Source organism: Physeter macrocephalus, chromosome 8 (assembly GCF_002837175.3).
Source record: "Physeter macrocephalus isolate SW-GA chromosome 8, ASM283717v5, whole genome shotgun sequence".
Lineage (NCBI taxonomy): Eukaryota > Metazoa > Chordata > Mammalia > Artiodactyla > Physeteridae > Physeter > Physeter macrocephalus.
In genome coordinates, this window is record NC_041221.1 from 68952361 (window position 1) to 68971967 (window position 19607).

The window sequence follows — 19607 nt, forward strand, 5'->3', positions numbered from 1 at the left end:
AAAAAAAAAAGGAGAAGGAGAAGTGGGGGAGGAGGGGGGGCGGGGGAAGAGAGAGAAACTTGCATTATTTCCAGATGAGGGTGAGACTGTATGGTGTTTTAAAGTGCAACCGGGGAAAGCTACAAGTGGAGCGTATTTTTTTTAATACAGTATATTGAATGAAACTTCAATGACTGCCCAAATGAAAATAAATCCTAAATCAGACCCCAAGGGTGGGGGGGGGCAGGAACCCTGCTACTATCTCAAGATAAACAAACAAAACCTCAAAACTGGTTTTTCAAGCTTCCCAATCCAACCCCCTCCCCCCAACTCCATACACACCAGCTGCCAGTCCATACTTTAAGGATAAAACACGGCTACTACGTAGCACTTTCACTTTCATTTGCTGGGAGAAAGCTACCAGCATTAAACTGTGGGGAATTGCCCAAATATGTTTTCCATGTCCTAAGCAAGCAAACAAAGTCTGGCACACAAATCGGAAACAGGAAAAAATGTGAAAATAGCTCAGGACAAATGTTGCCTTTCAGCGGTGTAATCTGCTGCATCATTTATCTGCCTCTACGGTTGAGAGTAGGGTAGGGAGAGGTTTAAGAGTTTAGGAGGGGGGGGGCGAGGGGGAGGGGCTCGGAATTGACGCCTTGAAATTCCAGCAGTTAACGCCAAGTCAATTTCCGATGGCCAGAACCAGAAAGGGGAACTGGACAGGAGGGAAGGGGACAGGGAGGAGGACCTTTCTGAATACCAGCTCTTAAGTTTCAAGCTTCTGTTAACATTATTGCTCATTTGATTTTTTTTTTTTCTTCCTACACCGGAGGTAGTAGGTGTAATTCTTCTGGTGAATACATGAATAGTTGGCTAAAAGAAGGCATGAATCAGACTGAGAACATCCAAGAATACAGTTATTTCCATTCTTCTTTGAGGACTGAAAGGGGAAAGCATCTGTCCACAGTCAATAGTCCTCACCTTGACCTTAATCTGTAGTATCTAGCTCAATTCTATTTAAAATGTAGAAATATGACCTATGGTTGGAATTGACAGTTTTAAATAAAGGTGATTCACATGGAGAGATATGGATATAGATATATAGATATAGATATTTGCATTAAAATACACAAGATGGCTAATCTCATAGCAATAATTGTACATACTAAAAATAAGGGTGGGCACAGAGCTGGTTTAGCATCAAACCAGCCTTTAAATAGTTGTTGAAACTTATCCTTAATTTTTCAAAAACTGGTAGTAGATAGACACAGCCAGCAGAGAAAACTAAAAGTGTGAGTAGTAATCATCTGTATAAGCTGACTGAAAAGTTTTTACTCTCAACTAAGACAAACTACCTTAGGAGGTAGCAGCATTGTAAAGGAAAGGAGCTTATTCAATGAGAAGTGGACTTTGGCTAATTACTTATTCAAAGAGTGCCATCCTGTGTCTAAACAGAGTAATGAAAAATTTCCAAGAGTCCTTTTCTCCAAATGACTAAATCAAGAAAAACTATGAGTAAGGGTGAAAAATTATCAGCATGAGAAATTATGAATTCTCAATTTAACTTTGTATGTGTGTATACGTGTGTGTGTGAGTGTACATTTTCACTGCATTACAGAAAATTCAAACACATTCAAAAGTAGAAAAATAGTACAATGAATCCCAATGTATCCATTATCCAGTTTCAATAAGTGTCAAACCAGACCAGTTTTTCCCCATTACTTGTTCCACCCCACTGGATTACCTTAAAGCCAATGTCAGATAACCTTTTGTTGCATCCATTAAATATTTACCTGTATTCCTAAAATATAAGGACTAAAAAAATAACCACTACTATACCACTATGACTCTTAAAACAATAATAATTCCTTAATTTTTTCAAATATTAGATTTCCTCAATTGCAAGTAAAGGCTTAAAAAAATTATTTTTATTGGAATCAGGATCTATACATTGCATTAGGTTGATCTATCTCTTATGTCTTTAAAAACTTTTTATTGAAGTAGAATATTTATAAAGAAAAGTACATAAATATATAACTTGATGAAAAGTGTTGTGTAATGAATTTTCACAAACAGAACCTGCCCATGTATCCGTCTAACTCAATCTATTGGCTCCTCCTCGTTTCTTATCTTGCAATACAAATGCTATATTAATATCTTGCCATCCTAATATTATATACAGCACTTCCGTTAGCATGGAAGTGTTTTAGTGCACTACACAGGCATTATTTCTTAACTGAATTATATGAAACAAATTTAAATCAAACCCTGAATGAATTTAAGTTGCAATAGAAATTCTTTGAAAAAAATTTCCTCCAGCTTTCCTTCTCTTTCTCTGTTTAATTAAGAAATGAAGGGAAACTGGGGGTGGGGGAGGGATGGACTGGGAGTTTGGGGTTTGGCGATGCAAACTATTACATATAGAATGGATAAACAACCTGGTCCTACTGTATAGCACAGGGAACTACATTCAACATCCTGTGATAAACTGTAATGGAAAAGAATAGAAAAAGAGTGTATACAATTAAAGCACTCACCTCTCAGTGGGAGACACCTTGGCTTTAAAAAAAAAATTAAAAATAAATTTAAAAATTAAAAAAAGAAATGAAGATTATGGGCAAAGTGTAGGTGATAGCAAACCCCCTACCTAAAAAAAAGCTTTGCTATCAGTCTTTAGAAATTGAATTAAATATAAATGAATGGGCCCTTTCAGGAAATCAAAGGTGGAATAAATGGAAATATGGGAGAGGAAGGAACTTGTATGTATGTATGCCTGCATGCATCTGTGTATTTATTTCAGAAACTGAAAAACAGAAAGGCAGAAGAGATTGAGAGTCAAAGAACAGGGACTGAGGACATTTTACAGGTAAGAATAAACTTCTACCTTACAGTTTTTAATATATTAGCATGCACATTAAATTTAATTTTTTTTTTTAGTTAAAAACCAAGGCATGTCTTAAAATTAGACTGTTCTCTTGTATTTTCAGAAAAAAATGAGATGAAGAATTCAGATTTTATGCTTGTTTGAAATTATTAAATTGGAGCAGGTGACTATCTCTAAAGATGATGAGTTTTTAATTTACCTCCCAGACATCAAAACCAGATTCAATACACAAAATATTTTATTCTTTCATTGAGACTGGATTTGAATTTGACATAGTTAAAATAAATATTTTCTAATCTTTTGAAAGACTATTATAGGGTTTCTTAAGTAATGTGCAAAGGCTCAAAGCATAAAGGAAAAGACTGATAAGTTTAAATTTATTAAATGAAAATTTTAAAAACATTAAAAAGTGAAAATATAAGCCAGAAAGTGGGAGAAAAATTTGTAACACATATAACTGAATCATAATAAATATCAAGAATATGGAAGGAACTCTAACAAATCTATAAGGGACAGCCCCAAAAAGATAAAAAATAAGAAAATGGCATAAACAGGAGAGTTGCAGGAGAAAAAACCTAATGACGAATAAATGAGAATGAAATGTTCAATCTTGCTAGCAATCACGGAAATGGAAATGTTTCTCTTTCATCAGAGTGACAAAAATGTTAAAATTTGATAATATCAACTGTTTGGGAGGATTGGGCAAACGGAACATCTAGTATATTGTTTTTTTTCCTTTCTTTTTTTCTTTTTTATTTATTTTAATTTTTATTTTATACTGGAGTATAGTTGATTAACAATGTTGTGTTAGTTTCAGGTGTACAGCAAAGTGATTCAGTTATACATATACATGTATCTATTCTTTTTCCAAGTTCTTTTCCCATTTAGGTTATTACAGAATATTGAGCTGAGTTCCCTATGCTATACAGTAGGTCCTTGTTGGTTATCTATTTTAAATACAGCAATGTGTATATGTCAATCCCAAACTCCCAATCTATCCCTCCTCCCCACCCTTCCTCCCTGGTAACTGTAAGTTCATCCTCTAAGTCTGTGAGTCCATTTCTGTTTTGTAAATAAGTTCATTTGTATCATTTTTTTTAAGATTCTGCATATAAGTGATATCATATGATATTTGTCTTTCTCTGTCTGACTTACTTCACTTAGTATGATTATCTCCAGGTCCATCCATGTTGCTGCAAATAGCATTATTTCATTCTTTTTAATGGTTGAGCAACATTCCATTGTATATATATACCACATCTTCTTTATCCATTCATCTGTCGATGGACATTTAGGTTGTTTCCATGTCTTGGCTATTGAAAATAGTGCTGCAACGAACATTGGGGGTGCATGTATCCTTTTGAATTATAGTTTTCTTCATATATATGCCCAGGAGTGGGATTGCAGGATCATATGGTAGCTCTGTTTTTAGTTTTTTAAGGAACCTCCATACTGTTCTCCATAGTGGCTGCACCAATTTACATTCCCACCAACAGTGTAGGAAGGTTCCCGTTTCTTGACACTCTCTCCAGCATTTATTGTTTGTAGACTTTTTGATGATAGCCATTCTGACTGGTGTGAGGTGATATCTAATATAGCATTGCTGGAAGTGTAAATTAAGTGCAAACACCACAAAGAACAAATTTGGCAATATCTAATACAGAGGAAGATGTGCATCTTTGACCCAGCTATTTCATTTTAAAATATATAACCTGGGCTTCCCTGGTGGCGCAGTGGTTGAGAATCTGCCTGCCAATGCAGGGGACAAGGGTTCGAGCCCTGGTCTGGGAAGATCCCACATGCCGCGGAGCAACTGGGCCCGTGAGCCACAACTACTGACCCTGCGCGTCTGAAGCTTGTGCTCCGCAGCAAGAGAGGCCGCGACGGTGAGAGGCCCGCGCACCGCGATGAAGAGTGGCCCCCACTCGCCGCAACTAGAGAAAGCCCACGCACAGAAACGAAGACCCAACATAGCCAAAAATAAATAAATAAATAAATAATTTTAAAAAATTAAAAATAAAAATAAAATATATAACCTTACAAGATTCTTGCACATGAGAATCCCCATTAATAATTAAGGAAACACTGTGTAGCAGTGAATAAATGGAAACAACCTAAATGATTTTCAATAGGGGACAAAAAACAGCTGTGATCTATTTCTACAATGGAGTATTATTTGGCAGTTAAATGATGAACAAAATCCACACATGTCAACATGGGTAAATTATATAACATTAATTTGAAATGCTGCAATAGGATACATTATGATTCAAACTGGGATAGGCTGTATATATATGATAATTTATATAAAGTTTTAATTATAAATATTTTTAACACCAAATATATATCTCAAACTTACCAAAGTATGCAGAGGAAAAAAATATGGTATCTTGATCATAGTTACCTGGCAGAGAAAGAGAAGAGGATGCAATTAAGGAGGAGCACAAAGTGAGAATCAACTAAATCTATAAAATTTTGTTTGAAAAACAAAACAACCTGAATTATTATCATAAAATGTTAACACCTGCTACTGCTTCCCTGGTGGCTCAGTGGTTGGGAATCCGCCTGCCAATGCAGGAGACACGGGTTTGAGCCCTCGTCTGGGGGGATCCCGCATGCTGCGGAGCAACTAAGCCCATGTGCCACAACTGCTGAGCCTGTGCTCTAGAGCCTGCAAGTCACAACTACTGAGCCTGCGTGCCACAACTACTGAAGCCCACACTCCTAAATCCCGTGCTCCGCAACAAGAGAAGCCACTGCAATGAGAAGCCTGCGCACCACAACGAACAGTAGCCCCCGCTTGCCACAACTAGAGACAGTGCACGCGCAGCAATGAAGACCCAAGGCAGCCAAAAATGAATGAAGAAAGAAAGGAAGGAAGGGAGGGAGGGAGAGAGGAAAAGAGAGAAAGAGAGAAAGAAAGAAAGAGAGAGAGAGAGAAAGAAAGAAAGAGAGGATATTACTGAGCTAACAGCAAAGACCTTGATATGCCAATAGCCATTGCCTACTCTTTAGCATTGTGTGAAGGGCAAAGAAGTATAAAAATAAAAGGGAAGGTTCCTTCCCCCAATAAAGTTACAGACAAACTGCAATAAGTTACATAATTTAGTGACATATATTGTAAGTACTATGGACTTCAAATAATAGAGAACTCAGTGAAGTCTAAATAATGATTTTTTGGACATCCATGTTGAGAAATCTTGTGGTCAATTTTGTAGTGCTTACTTGATCTCCCAACAACATTCAATTCAGTTGATCACTCCCACCCTCTGGAAATCCTAATGCCCAATGTGATGGTATTAGGAGCTAGGGCTTTTGGGAGGTGTTTAGGTCATGAAGGTAAAACCCTCATAAAAAGGATGAGTGTTCTTATAAAACAGACCACACAGAGATCCCTCAGCCCTTCCACCATATGAGGACATAGCAAGAAGTCACTGGCTGTGAGCCAGGAAGAAGGCCCTCACCTGACCATGCTGGCACCTTGATCTCAGACTTCCACCCTCCAGAACGGTGAGAAATAAATGTCTTGTTTATAAGTTACCCAATTTGTGGTGTTTTCTTAAGGCGGCCAGAACGAACTAAGAAGCTCTTTCTCTTTGCTTTTAAAAACATTTTCAAGATACTCATCCTCAAAAAAAAAAAAAAAAAAGATATTTATTCTCTACTATGAAGCGTCTCTTAAGTCTTTTTACCAATGTAATTTTTAATTAGGATGAATGTCTTCTATTTGTTGATTCTGGGGCACTCTTTATATATCTCAGATTAGAGTTCTTTGTTGGTTATAGATACTGTAAATAATTTCGCCCATTTTATAGGTTGCCTTCCAACTCTCTCTCAAGGTGTTTTCCTTTTTTATAGACAGAAATTCCGAATTTTAATATAATCTATTTCAATTCTTGTTCTTTTATGTTTAGAGCTCTTTATATTCTCTTAAAGATATTTTTTGCCTACTTGCTATACATTTTTTTCTTACAAAAAAGCGAAAGTCATTGGTTTCTTTATAGTATGCAATGATCCTGAAGCAAAAACCCTTTGTTCTGCTGCCATTAACAGTAAGAACGCATATCATGCTCCACAGTCAAAACAAACACTTTATACCCTAAGATAAGCCAAAATTAAAAGGGAAATCCTATCTCATCTTCAAAAAACCTTGAATATTTCCCCCAAATTAACTTCCTACCAAATTTTTATTCCTTACTTCTGCAATACTAATGCCTAAGATACATGCATATGATGATGTAAAAAAATTGCTATTTTTTTCCCACTATGAACAGGCTAATACAAACGTGGTAACCCTATAGGGATTTTTCCTTTAAACATAGGTTGTATTTTTTAATTTGAATAGCCAGATATTCTGAAGTATGATATCTTCGCAACATCTTTTCCAGAAACACTTTTTCTTTCTAAATGTCTTCCTTTCATAACCGACATTAAATAAATTGACATGTTCATGACTGTTTATGCCCCATCCTCCTCCTAGATTAACTTTTCTTCTTATTGAAGTATGTCTGCTAACAGTTCTTTCAGGGAGAGTATGTTGTGGGAAAGGTTTTTAGTTTTTATTTGTCAGAAAATTTATTTTGTCTTCATTATTGACTAATAGTTTAGCTGGTTACGGAATTTTAGGCTGATGGTCTTTCTTTTCCCTCAGCACCAACATTTATTTTTGCAGGTGAACAATATAATTGCTATTTCTGTCTTGGTAAACAATCTTTTCTCTTTAGTATCTTTGAAAATTCTTTCTTCTTGATATTTTACAGCTTCACTAAACCATTTGATGGTGTGGTTCATCCTACACAGTATTCAGTGTGCATGTTTTTCTGAGGCTTTCGGTTGCTCTGCAGAAAAATTTTCAGCTATTATCTATTCAAATATTGCTTATCTATCATTCCTGCTATTCTTTTCATCAGGAACTTCTATGTTGGTGAAGTGCCTCAATTTGTTCTCTGTCTCTTTTGTCTGCTCTTCATAATTTTTTTCTCTTTATTTTTCTGGATGAATTCTTCAAATATATTTCAATTCATTAATTCAGTCTTTATCCAAGAGTTTATCCTACTTGTAGAATTTGTATTTAAATTATTATATTTAATCAGATATGGGATTTATAATTAATTCCTTTTCATAACCAACTGTTGTTTCATTTGTTCCTATTTTTGTGACTAGCCCTTTTTAAATGGAAGAAATTTATTTCTTCCAGCAACCTCACAATACACATTTTAAAGTCTTTGTCAGACTGTTCCATAAAATTAATTTCAGCGAGAGTGAAAGTTCCATTTAATGGTTTGGTGGAATGTTGCTACCAGATAGAATGTCTTCAGTTTCAAGAAACATGAAAAACCTGTCTCAATTGATTAAACCAGAATGAAAATTTATTATCTTGTAAATCATGCTCCCCAGTATGGCAGCTCTACGGTCAATTAATTCCCCAGTTCAATAACATTATGATTTGTTCTTTTTTGAGACTCTGCCGTACTAAATATGCCAGATTTGTCCATGGCAGCTCTCCTAATGATCACAGAATGGCTAAAGAGTTCCAGATGTTTCATGCAGACCCAATAACATTCACCAGAACAAGAAAAGCCATCTCTTCCTGAGAATTTGTTTAATCAGTAAGAAAAATCTTTCCCAAAATTCCTTAGTTCCCATATACCCTTTCCCCTTGCCTATAGTTTCCACTATCATTAACATCTTGTATTTGTGTTACACTTGTTACAACCGATGAACTAATACTGAAACATTATTATTAACTAATGTCCATAGTTTACATTAAGATTCATTCTTTGTATTGTATAGTTCTATGGATTTTGACAAATGCATAATGTTATGTACCCACCATTACAGTATCATAAAGAATAGTTTCACTGCCCTAAAAATCCCCTGTACTCCACCTATTCATCCCACCCTTCCCTGCCCTCCCCCCTACAAATCCTCCAAAACCACAACCTCTGGCAACCACTGATTTTTTAACTGTCTCCATACTTTTGTCTTTTCCGGAATATCATACAGCTGGAATCATATAGTATGTAGCCTTTTCAGATTGGCTTCTTTCACTTAGGAATATGTATTAATGTTTCCTCTGTTTTTTCATGGCTTGATAGCTCATTTCTTTTCATGTCTGAATAAACCATTGTATGGATGTCCCATGATTTGTCCATTCACTTATTGAACATCTGGATAGCTTCCAATTTTTGGCAATTATGAAAAAGGCTGCTATACACATTGGTGTGCAGGATTTTGTGTGAACATAAGTTTTCAACTCATTTGGGTAAATACCAAGAAGCAAATTTGTGGGTTGTATATTAAGAGTATGCTTAGAATATACTTTTTTTCCAAAGTGACTGTATCATTTTGCATTCCCACCAGCAATGAATGAGAGTTCCTGTTGCTCCACATTCTTCTCAGCATTTGATGTTGTTAATGTCCTGAGTTTTGGTCATTTTGATAGGTATGTAGTGGCATCTCACTGTTGTTTAATTTGCATTTCCCTGATGACACACAATGTGGAGATCTTTTCACCTGCTTAATTGCCATCTGTTTATCTTGTTTGGTGAGGTGTCAGTTTAGACATTTTGCCCTTTTTTTTTTTTTGCAGTATGCGGGCCTCTCACTGTTGTGGCCTCTCCCGTTGCAGAGCACAGGCTCCGGACGCGCAGGCTCAGCGGCCGTGGCTCACGGGCCCAGCCGCTCCACGGCATGTGGGATCTTCCCGGACCGGGGCACGAACTCGTGGTCCCCTGCATTGGCAGGTGGACTCTCAACCACTACACCACAAGGGAAGCCCTGCCCTCTTTTTAATTGGGATGTTTGTTGTCTCATTGTTGAGTTTTAAGAATTCTTTGTATATTTTGGTGAGTTCTGTGTTATCTTTTTTCAGATATGTGTTTTGCAAACATTTTCTCCCAATCTGTGGCTTATTTTTTTCATTCTACCAGTGTCTTTAACAGAGCATAATGTTTTAATTTTAATAAAACCAACTTATCAATTTTTTCTTTCATGGATTGTGCTTTTGGTATTTTATCTAAAAAGTCTTCACCAAACTCAAGGTCAGACTAGATTTTCTCTTATGTTATTATCTAGAAGTTTTATAGTTGTTCATTTTACATTTAGGTCTATGATCCATTTTTAGTTAATTTTTGTTAAAGGTATAATGTATTATCAGTGACCAGTTTTTCTTTCTTTTTTTGCAAGTGCATGTACAGTTGTTCTACCACCATTTGTTGAAAAAGACTAAGCTTTCTCCATTGGGTTGCTTGCCTTTCTTCTTTGTCAAAGATCAGCTGACCATATTTGTATGGGTCTACTTCTGAGCTCTCTATTCTGTTCCAGTGATCTATTGTCTGATTTTTCACCAATTTCACAGTATCAGTTACTATAGCTTTATAGTGAGTCTTAAGGTTGCTGTCAGTCCTTCCACTTTGTTCTTCTTCAATATTATGGCAGCTATTCTGGGTCTTTTGTCCTTCCATATAAATTTAGAAACAATTTGTTGATTTCCACAAAGTAACTTGCTGGGATTTTGATTGGGATTACATTAGACCCATAAATCAATTTGGAAAAGAATTGAGACTTTTAACAATATGGAGTTTCACTACCCATAAACATGGAATATGTTTCCATTTATTTAGATCTTCTTTGATTTCTTTTATAACTTTGGTAGGTTTCCTCATATAAGTCTTGTACATATTTTTGATGTTAATGTAATAATGTTTCGAATTTCAGGTATATAGGTAACAAATGACTTTACTATGCTAACTTTGTATCCTGCAACCTTGCTATAATTGGTCTTTAGTTCCAAGAGATTTTTTGTTGGTTCTTGGGATGTTTTTTTATCTTGCTGCATTAGGTGGAACTTCCAGTACAATGCTGACTAGCACTGGTGAGAGGAGACATTCTTGCCTTGTCCCTGATCTTAGAGGGAAAGCATCTAGTTTCCCACAATTAAGTATGTTAGCTGTAAGTTTTCTGAATTTTTTTTTTAAGAGTAAGTAATAATGCATCAGATTGTAGATGTTCTTTATCAAGCTAAAGAAGTTCCTTTCTATTCCTAGCTTGCTGAGAGTTTTCATCATGAATGTATCTGATTTTGTCATATAGCTTTTTTGTAATCTATTAGTATGGTCATATGATTTTTCTATTTTAGTCTGATGATATGATGGATTTCATTAATTGATCTTTGCTGAACCAGTTTTGGATATTTGGAATAAATACCACTTGGCTGTTATGCATAATTTTTTGTACTACATTGTTGAATTTGATTATTTTGTTGAGGACGTTTGTACCTATGTTCATGAAAGGTATCTGTCTGTAGTTTTCCTTTCTTGCAATGTCTTTGTCCGGTTTTGGTATTAGGGTAATGTAATATTTTTGTCTGGTTTTGGTATTAGAATAATGCTGGCCTCACAGAATGAATTAGCTTCTATTTTTTGGAACACAGAATTGTCATCATTTTCTTCTCGAATTCACCAGTGAAACCACTGGGCCTGATGTCTTCTGTTTTGAAAGCTTATTAATTATTGATTCGATTTCTTTAATATATAGGCTTATGCAAAGTAGCTATTTTTCCTTGTGTGAGTTTTAGTAGATTGTGTCTTTCACAGAATTGGTCCATTTCATCTAAGTTATAACATTTGTGGGCACAGAGTTATTCAAAATATTCTTTTATTACCCTCAATTTTCCTGGGATCTGTAGTGATGGCCCCCACATATAGGGTCTCAGAACTTGAAACATTTTCTCCAGCATACTCAAAACCACACAAAAAAACTTCAAGGGCTGTAAGCTTAGATGGAGTACAAATTAAGACTAATTCTGCTATAATTTACTTCATTTATGATTGAGATGAAAAGTGGGCAAAAAATCATGCTATGTTAGAAGGCTCGGTTAACAAATTAAAAAGTAGGATGCAATCATCACAGTTTTCTTTAAAACTTTACACATGATGCTACAGTAAAAAGATCCAAACCAATAGATATATGTGAAATCAAGACTTGCCAAATAAATCATCAAGTTGTTTTATCTATTTCTTTCTGTAATTTGCAACACAGAGAAGTTCACAGACAACAGTATTATCTGCTCTTGTCAGATAGAATTATTGTCAGACTTATACTGATAGCACCATTTTTCCTTTTTCCAGTAACTTTGAGGAATAATAAATTGCTCAAGCCTTTGCCTCCCAACTAGAGTATTCTAGGAAGGTACTTTTGTATGTCATCTTCCCATAAAAGAACTTACACATTTTCTAAAATATAACAGTATTTGTATTTTCTATAAAAGGAACATGGTATACTTGGAATAGTTTTTGCCTACTTAAAAAAGATGAAGTATTTAAGGTAAACAAGAAACTTGGATACTATAATGCAGTAGAAAGCATTTTCAAAAATAAAAGTATACACTAAGTCGTCTTCGAAAACTAATGATACAAAAAGTATTTGGAATTCTCTAGTTTAGCTTATATGTAGTTATATAATATCATCATTTATCTACCTATGAAAAAGTCTATTTAGTTTATTAAAATATCATGCCACATCCCCAAAAAAGCTAGAGAGTTTTAAATGAGAATTTTATTTACAGAAAAGTCAGAGGATTAACGAAATTTTATGAACACAGTATTGTTAGTAATAACAGAATCAAGAATGATTTAATATATATTATCACTTGTAATATAATACACATTAAAATATAAGTTTCATGCTACCTTTATCCATTAGTTTTTTTAACATTCCAATTTTTAACAAATCTAGAAATATGGCAGTATACATGTAACATATTTACTAAATACTTTTAAATTATGCTTCCTTCTACATTAAGATACTAAGTCAATTTTTAAACCTCCTGAAAATTAAATGGCCTTTCCATTACAATTTGTAAATTTAAAGGATGTAAGCACCAAATGGAAATCAAATGCATAAAAGAAACTGTCATAAATTTTAAAAGAAAAATATTACATTATCAATATCATAAATTAACAACGAATTTTCCAAAGAATATTGCCGAAGTAAGGTATATTTAAAGTTTTGTAATAATTAAGTCTAGAATATTTTTCACTTGCATTCTTGTCCACCCAGTTGAAAATACCAAAGCAGTGACTGACTGCAAAAGGACCATTTTTAAATGAATAGTGGATGGCAGCATGAGTCATTTTAAGCACAAAAGGAAGATGGACTATGTGCTTTGATTTGTAAATAATGTTCCTTATCCAAGTAATTCTCAGTGTTTCCATTATCCTTGAATGACAAGATTCTTTAGGTACTGTGTGAAAAAAAGACCATCTTTTTACTGATGGAAAGCTTCTAATCTTATTCGGGTTGGATCTTCTGGATGTCTCAAGGCAATTCCATTACGCAGGAGCAGCTCAATATAAGGTGGCCAAAAAGAATCACTAATTTTGACATATGGGTCATGTGGAACATCAAATAATCTATTTAAAAGAATCTAGAAAAAAAATCATTCAAAATATACTTTACTTGGAAAAAAATTGATACAGCTATAATAAAACATTAATGAAGTTTCTTACCAAAGAATGTTAATGTCTTTTCTCTTTGAGTAATTGTTTATATCATAATTTCTATGTATTAACTTAAATAGTTGATTTTCTTTTTTTAAAAAACAAATATTAGTGAATGGAAATAGCTTTAAAATGAATCTTTGCACCTTAACTTTTAAAATTCCTAAAAACTAGTTAAAAGGCACTTACAATTCTCTCACTTCTCTTAGGATTAATAATTTGTTTATGTTACAAGATTGGTTATAACCATTTCTTAAAAATAAAAATAAAAAAATACGCACAAAGTTCAAAAACAGCATACAAGTCTTAATATTTGGGGGAAAGAGAAATCACCAATGCTACTCTTCCCCCCAAAAAACACCTATTCATCTGATAAATCTTTGAAACAACAATTCTATCATCATCATTTCCTTCAAATTATCTTAAATATCTTTGATTTCTTCACTAAGGATATTGAGGGGTTACAACCACAAATTGGGATGTTTTGAGTATCTGCAGTAAATTATATAAGACTAACATTTCCCGAACTATGTTCCATGGAATTGGTCTCCGTAAGGATGCTCTTAGTGTGGAGAAACAGGGTTCTATGGTTATATAAGCTGGAGAAAGACTGCCAATGTGCACTCAGAATCACCTGTATATCCCAGATCCACTGGCATTAAAAAAGTTTTTTTAAGAAACACACATTTAAAATTCTTTAAACACTAATGTTCTATGAAACATACTGAAAAATGCTAAATATGTATCAATTATTACTCTACCTCCTCAGCTCCCACACAGTGCCTTCACAAATTACAAAACCAGAATCCAGAAGGGTTAAAAGATTCCTCAAGGGGCACATAATTAGTAATAGATCATGGATAAGACTCCATATCTCTGAATTGCCAAGCCAAAGCTTTAATTTAAATATATTATATTAAGAAACACAGAAAAGGAAAAATACAATTTATACAAATATAAAGTGCCATAGAAATAAAATTAAAACTATAAAGCTCTCATCTCAATCACATTTCATAATAATATCAACATTTCAATTCTTTTTTTTTTAACATCTCAATTCTTGAAATAATTTCATCTGTCATTAATTTTAGCTATTTCTCTCTTTTTTTTTTTTTTTTTTTTTAAGCTGCAACATGTGGCTTGTGGGATCTCAGTTCCTCAACCAGGGATTGAATGTGGGCCGTGGCAGTGAAAGCTTGGAATCATAACCACCAGGCCACCAGGGAACTCCCTAACTTTAGCTACTTCAGAACCACATCCTGGAGAAAAAAGCTCTTGGTCTCATTTCTTTTAGGTATGATAATAAAATAATTAAATGTTATTCCCATTTTAGAGCAACTGCTTATTTTAATATAATTTAAAATTTTACTTTTCATTTCTAACTTCAATTATATTAATCAAAATTCTAGTAGATACCATAAATAATTAAATGCTAAAAATTCTACTTTAACATGAATGTTAAAGTATATTGGTTTATTCTTCACTGAACTGCAGTTTAAATTGTTTACATTTATTATTGATAATACAAGCCTTGGAGACAAAAATAGTTTCTAAATCTTAGTTTTACATGGTATCCCATAGTGCACTATTCAAAAATTACACATGTATTTCCCAGTTAACAACTGTCAATATTTGCCACATATATAAAAACTTTTATTAAAAAAATGTCAAGTCATCCACAAGAAACAGTAGTTTCGGTATATACTGGAGTAAATAGGAATATGTTAAAAGATTAAAATCACAATCTAAAAAATAACTGTATTTTGCTTTTCAAAGTAATAATATTCTATATTAAGATATCCTGAGGCACCAAAACCATTTAGCTAGATAAATAGACTTTAGCATCCAACGTATAAAATTACAATGTGAAACAAGTTTTCTGAAATCACTTTATTCTAAACTTACCAATGACTTTAAAAAGCCACATTAATTGTTAAATAGCTCTTCATAGACTACCTTCCTCTCCACCCAATCTGCAATAGGTCATCATATCAAGATTTAAGTATTTAATATAGTTGGTAATTTGGCTGAAGTTAAAAAACTTCTTTTTTTAAAAGGTCAAAGATATTTGTAAAAAAATAAAAAGCGGGCTTCCCTGGTGGCGCAGTGGTTGAGAATCCGCCTACTGATGCAGGGGACACGGGTTCATGACCCGGTCCGGGAGGATCCCACATGCCGCGGAGCGGCTGGGCCCGTGAGCCATGGCCGCTGAGCCTGCGCGTCCGGAGCCTGCGCTCCACAACGGGAGAGGCCACGGCAGTGAGAGGCCCGTGTACCGCAAAAAATAAATAATAATAATAATAAAAAATAAAAAGCAAATGTCAGGCAGAAAAAGGTGTAATGAATCCTTACATTATGAAAAAAGAATGTTATTTAAGGAAAATCTGTGGATGAAGTTCTGCAACTTTGTGGAAAGAATCCTTAAACTCAATTGTGTATTTTAGATAGAATACAGACTGGCCAACTAAAGATTACATCAATGTAACAGCATAGGCTTTCACTGTGTAGATACTAAACAACATCATAAAAATTTTCTTAAAGTAATAATCGGGAACACGATTAAGAGTAAGACTTTAGTTTCATCTTCTAAAAAATAATATTCTTTCTTACTACATAGAAAATAGAAACTAATTTTATACTAAGATATTAATATATATAATAAAGTTTGGTATATACCTTAAGAACTAAAGCAGCATTTTTTTCTTTTTCAAGCCTATGTATAATTGTTCACAAATCACTAATGAAGAGATATCTTCAAGACAAAACAACTACACAAAACACTTACCTCTAACATTTCATGCAGTGTTATCAGCTGTGCAGTTGATTCTTGAATGTTTTTCTTTGAGAGAAGTGTGAATAACAAAGAATTAACATTTCAATTCTAATGGCAGAATATTACACTGTATTTATTACAAAATTTCAAAAATTAATATTCCTCAATTGCAGTGGTACAAGATATACTAAAGCCAAACATTTATAATGAGATGATTTAAAAAGAATTCTGAAAGAAAACAATCTGCTGTACTAAACAGTAAGGTTCATAAAAATAGTTGAAACAACTTCTAAGACAGGGAAATCTTTTACAATTACTAGAAGATACAATTCAGAGTATCCACCTATCTATCTATCTATCTATCTCTAAATATATAATGGATAAATTATATTACACATATTATATATATTCATATAAATGAAAATCTAATGTTTGAAACTTCCCAATCAAAATATCCCAAACAAATGACATTCCAGACTGTATTGATACAGCTTTGGGACAGGAAACTTGCTTCCCAGGGAGGTTTGTTCATCTTTCTATGGTTCTTGACAGTTCCTAATATTAACTCAACTCACTAGTTCTTTTTTTCTTGGAATGAGAGAGAATAAATTTCATTCCAATTCCACCCTAGAGTTCTCAAATATCTAAAGACAGCTATTATGAGCTCCCTGCCTTCTCCATATTAATCATCATGAGTTTCTTCAATTATTCCTCATAGACTTGCATCCTCTCAATAGTACGGTTGTTCTCTAAATGTGCTCTAATTTACCTTTTTTAAAAAATCCAGTCTCCACAATGATATAGCTGTGATTAGAAAACCGAAGATGAAATGGAAGACTCACTTCCATACGTGTAGAAGCTGGAATTCTATTCAAGTTTAAGATTAAGATTGCATTAGCTTTTGGAAATCTATTCTGCCCTGCTGACCTCTATCTGAGAACACTATCATCTAAAGTGCCGAAGTTTCGTTCATTGTATATAGCTAAGATATGTCTCCTTCGTTCTTCAATGTTTTAAACTCAAGAAAAATATTCTATGTACCTCCACTAAATATCGTCCTATTTTATTTGGACCACCCTATTTTATCTTGGCCAGTTAAAAAATACAGTTCTAATTCTGTCATCCAATAAATTTACTATCTAGTCCTCTCTCAATTTCATATCATTTGTAAACTTTGATGACTATTGTCCTCTACCTCTTTATCCAAATTACTGTTAAAAATGTTCCATAGGATAAGGTTCTAAGGGAAATCTCCTAGGATAATACTAAATCTAATCAGTAGCTTTTGAGTTCAGACATTCAATCAACTACAAGTTCTCCTACTGTTGTGACATCTAGTACTTTCCTGACAATAGTCAAAGATTAGCATGGAGTCCTCCTAAGGTTTTATAGAAATACAAATACATTAAAGAAACAAGCAGCAAGGCACAGATTAAAATATAAAGGTTTGAGACAATCAAAGAAAATGAAGAAAAATATAATGAAAGAAAACAAAAAAAATGTTTCAACATAAGGATATGATAAACAATGTAAAATATAATAAAATAAAATTGCCATGAAATGCAATGTGACCTAAATCTGCCCCTGGGAACAATACATCATCTTCAAAGCAAAACTGATATTGAATGATCAACATTGTGACATATCCCTGTTAAGTTACTGAAGTTCAGAGATAAAGAATCCTTCAGGCAAATAGAAGCAGCAAGACATCTACAGGCTGGCCTCAGACTTCTCCACAGCACATTCAATCTGAGAAGAATGGAGAAACCCCTTACCAAGTCTTGTGACTTTTAAAATCTCTGCCTAAGATAAGCCTTTAAGTATACAGCAACGTATGTTCAGCATTTAAGAATTCAAAAAATAAAACACCTATGAATTCTTCTTGAACAAATTACTTGTCAAACAAACCCATCATATCAAACAATGGATTAAACTTAAAAACTCAAAAATGAATGGTAAAAGATGATTGAATCCAACATAATGTATAATAAAGACTAATGTATACATGAATGATGGTATCAGAACAGAATATAAATGCAATGAAACTACCAAAGTTAAAATAAATAACACAATTTATTTATTTTAAATAAAACTCTGACGGCACCTTGATCTTGGACTTTTGGCCTCCAAAACTATGACAAAATAAATTTATTTTGTTTAAGCCACCTATTCTTTGGTATTTTGTTATGGCAGCTTGAGCCCACTGATACATCCATTAATATTGCTTGAGAGAGAGAGAGAGAGAGAGAGAGAGAGAGAGAGAGAGAGAGAGAGAGAGAGAGAGAGAGAGAAACCTATCAGTTTGTAATATGTATCAACAGTTCATATACTTCATTTTAAAAAAGTGAGCTTATCCAATATGACTTAATAAACTCATGGTGGCTTCTGGTAATCAATGCTTTCGTTTAGGAGTGTCTCAAACCTCTGGTTCTATTAGTGGAGAACCTTAATAGGTTAAAAAAAAAAGTTGAAAAAAAGAGAGACTGGAATCAGAAAATAAATCATTGAGTTATTTTAAGATTATGATCATTAAGAGGTAAGGGATCATGAATTTACTGAAATCATTAACAGAAGGTTGTCAACAATTTCAGAAATGACTAAGGGGTGTAAATAACAATGGATAGAATGGAAGAAATTGTCCATAACAAATGTAAAGCCTACTGATAATTACAAAGAACACAGGGAAGAATAAATAAACACAGATTATAAGAAAACAAAACTTTTTTCTCCTTTTCCTAGTATGCTCAGTCATTCAAGAAATATGAACTCAGAAGGTACTACAATAGGTATGCAAGACAGTACAGACACAAAGATGAATTAAACAAACCAAGGAGCTCACAGAGCATGGTGGGTCAACAGAGAAAGAGACATAAATGATTACTACAAAATCATGTAATAAATGCTAATAAAATGACACCAAAACTTCATTCAATGCATCACACAAAAGATGATGTTTGAGTTGCTTTAAGAAAGAATTTACTATTTTCACCAAATAGGAATCGTTTTGTAACCAGAGGGAATAGAATGTATAAGGCACAAAAAAGTGACAGGTCATTGCATATCTGCTGGAACTGTAGTACTATGGTTGAATGGACTCATGCAAGAGATGGATAAAGAATGGCTGAAAAAGAGGCTAAAAAGATAGACAAAGTCCAGAATATAAATTCATTCCTCTAAGGAATTTATAGACTTCATCCCAGAGGGAGGCATCAAAAGTTTTATGTTGAAAAATGATTAAAATATGTATATTTTAAAATACATGATTAAATAAATTGTTAAATGTGTATATTTTTAGAAAGATTGTTCTGGTCCCAGTTTCAATGCCTATTCCACTTCCACAAGTTCTATTTATACCTATACTATTTTTAAAAAAGGAATTAAAGTGCTTATTCCCAACCTTCTGTCACTCAATGAAATATTTATTTGCTTTTGTGAAAAAGGTTTATTCCATCATAACTGTTATTAA

At 33.7% G+C, this 19607-nt stretch overlaps 2 protein-coding genes across 5 annotated transcripts in view; both read right to left on the minus strand.

Moving 5' to 3' along the window:
• The window catches only part of ADAMTS6 (ADAM metallopeptidase with thrombospondin type 1 motif 6), a 299242-nt gene extending 293970 nt beyond the window's left edge, over positions 1-5272 (minus strand). The window contains exon 1 of the mRNA XM_055086592.1: positions 5226-5272. The gene's annotated coding sequence lies outside the window, so the exon portion shown is untranslated. The remainder of the gene's footprint in view (positions 1-5225) is intronic.
• Positions 5273-12530: 7258 nt separating this feature from the next.
• Positions 12531-19607, minus strand: part of CENPK (centromere protein K) — a 38226-nt gene continuing 31149 nt past the window's right edge. For 2 of the 4 annotated variants that reach the window (XM_007123059.3, XM_028492937.2), the window contains 2 exons: positions 16154-16207; positions 12531-13295 (listed from right to left, as the gene is read on the minus strand). In XM_007123059.3, the coding sequence (XP_007123121.1) occupies positions 13137-13295; positions 16154-16207 (213 nt within the window). In that variant the 3' untranslated portion in view covers positions 12531-13136. The remainder of the gene's footprint in view (positions 13296-16153; positions 16208-19607) is intronic. The other 2 variants (XM_055086597.1, XM_007123058.2) reach the window with 1 other exon arrangement.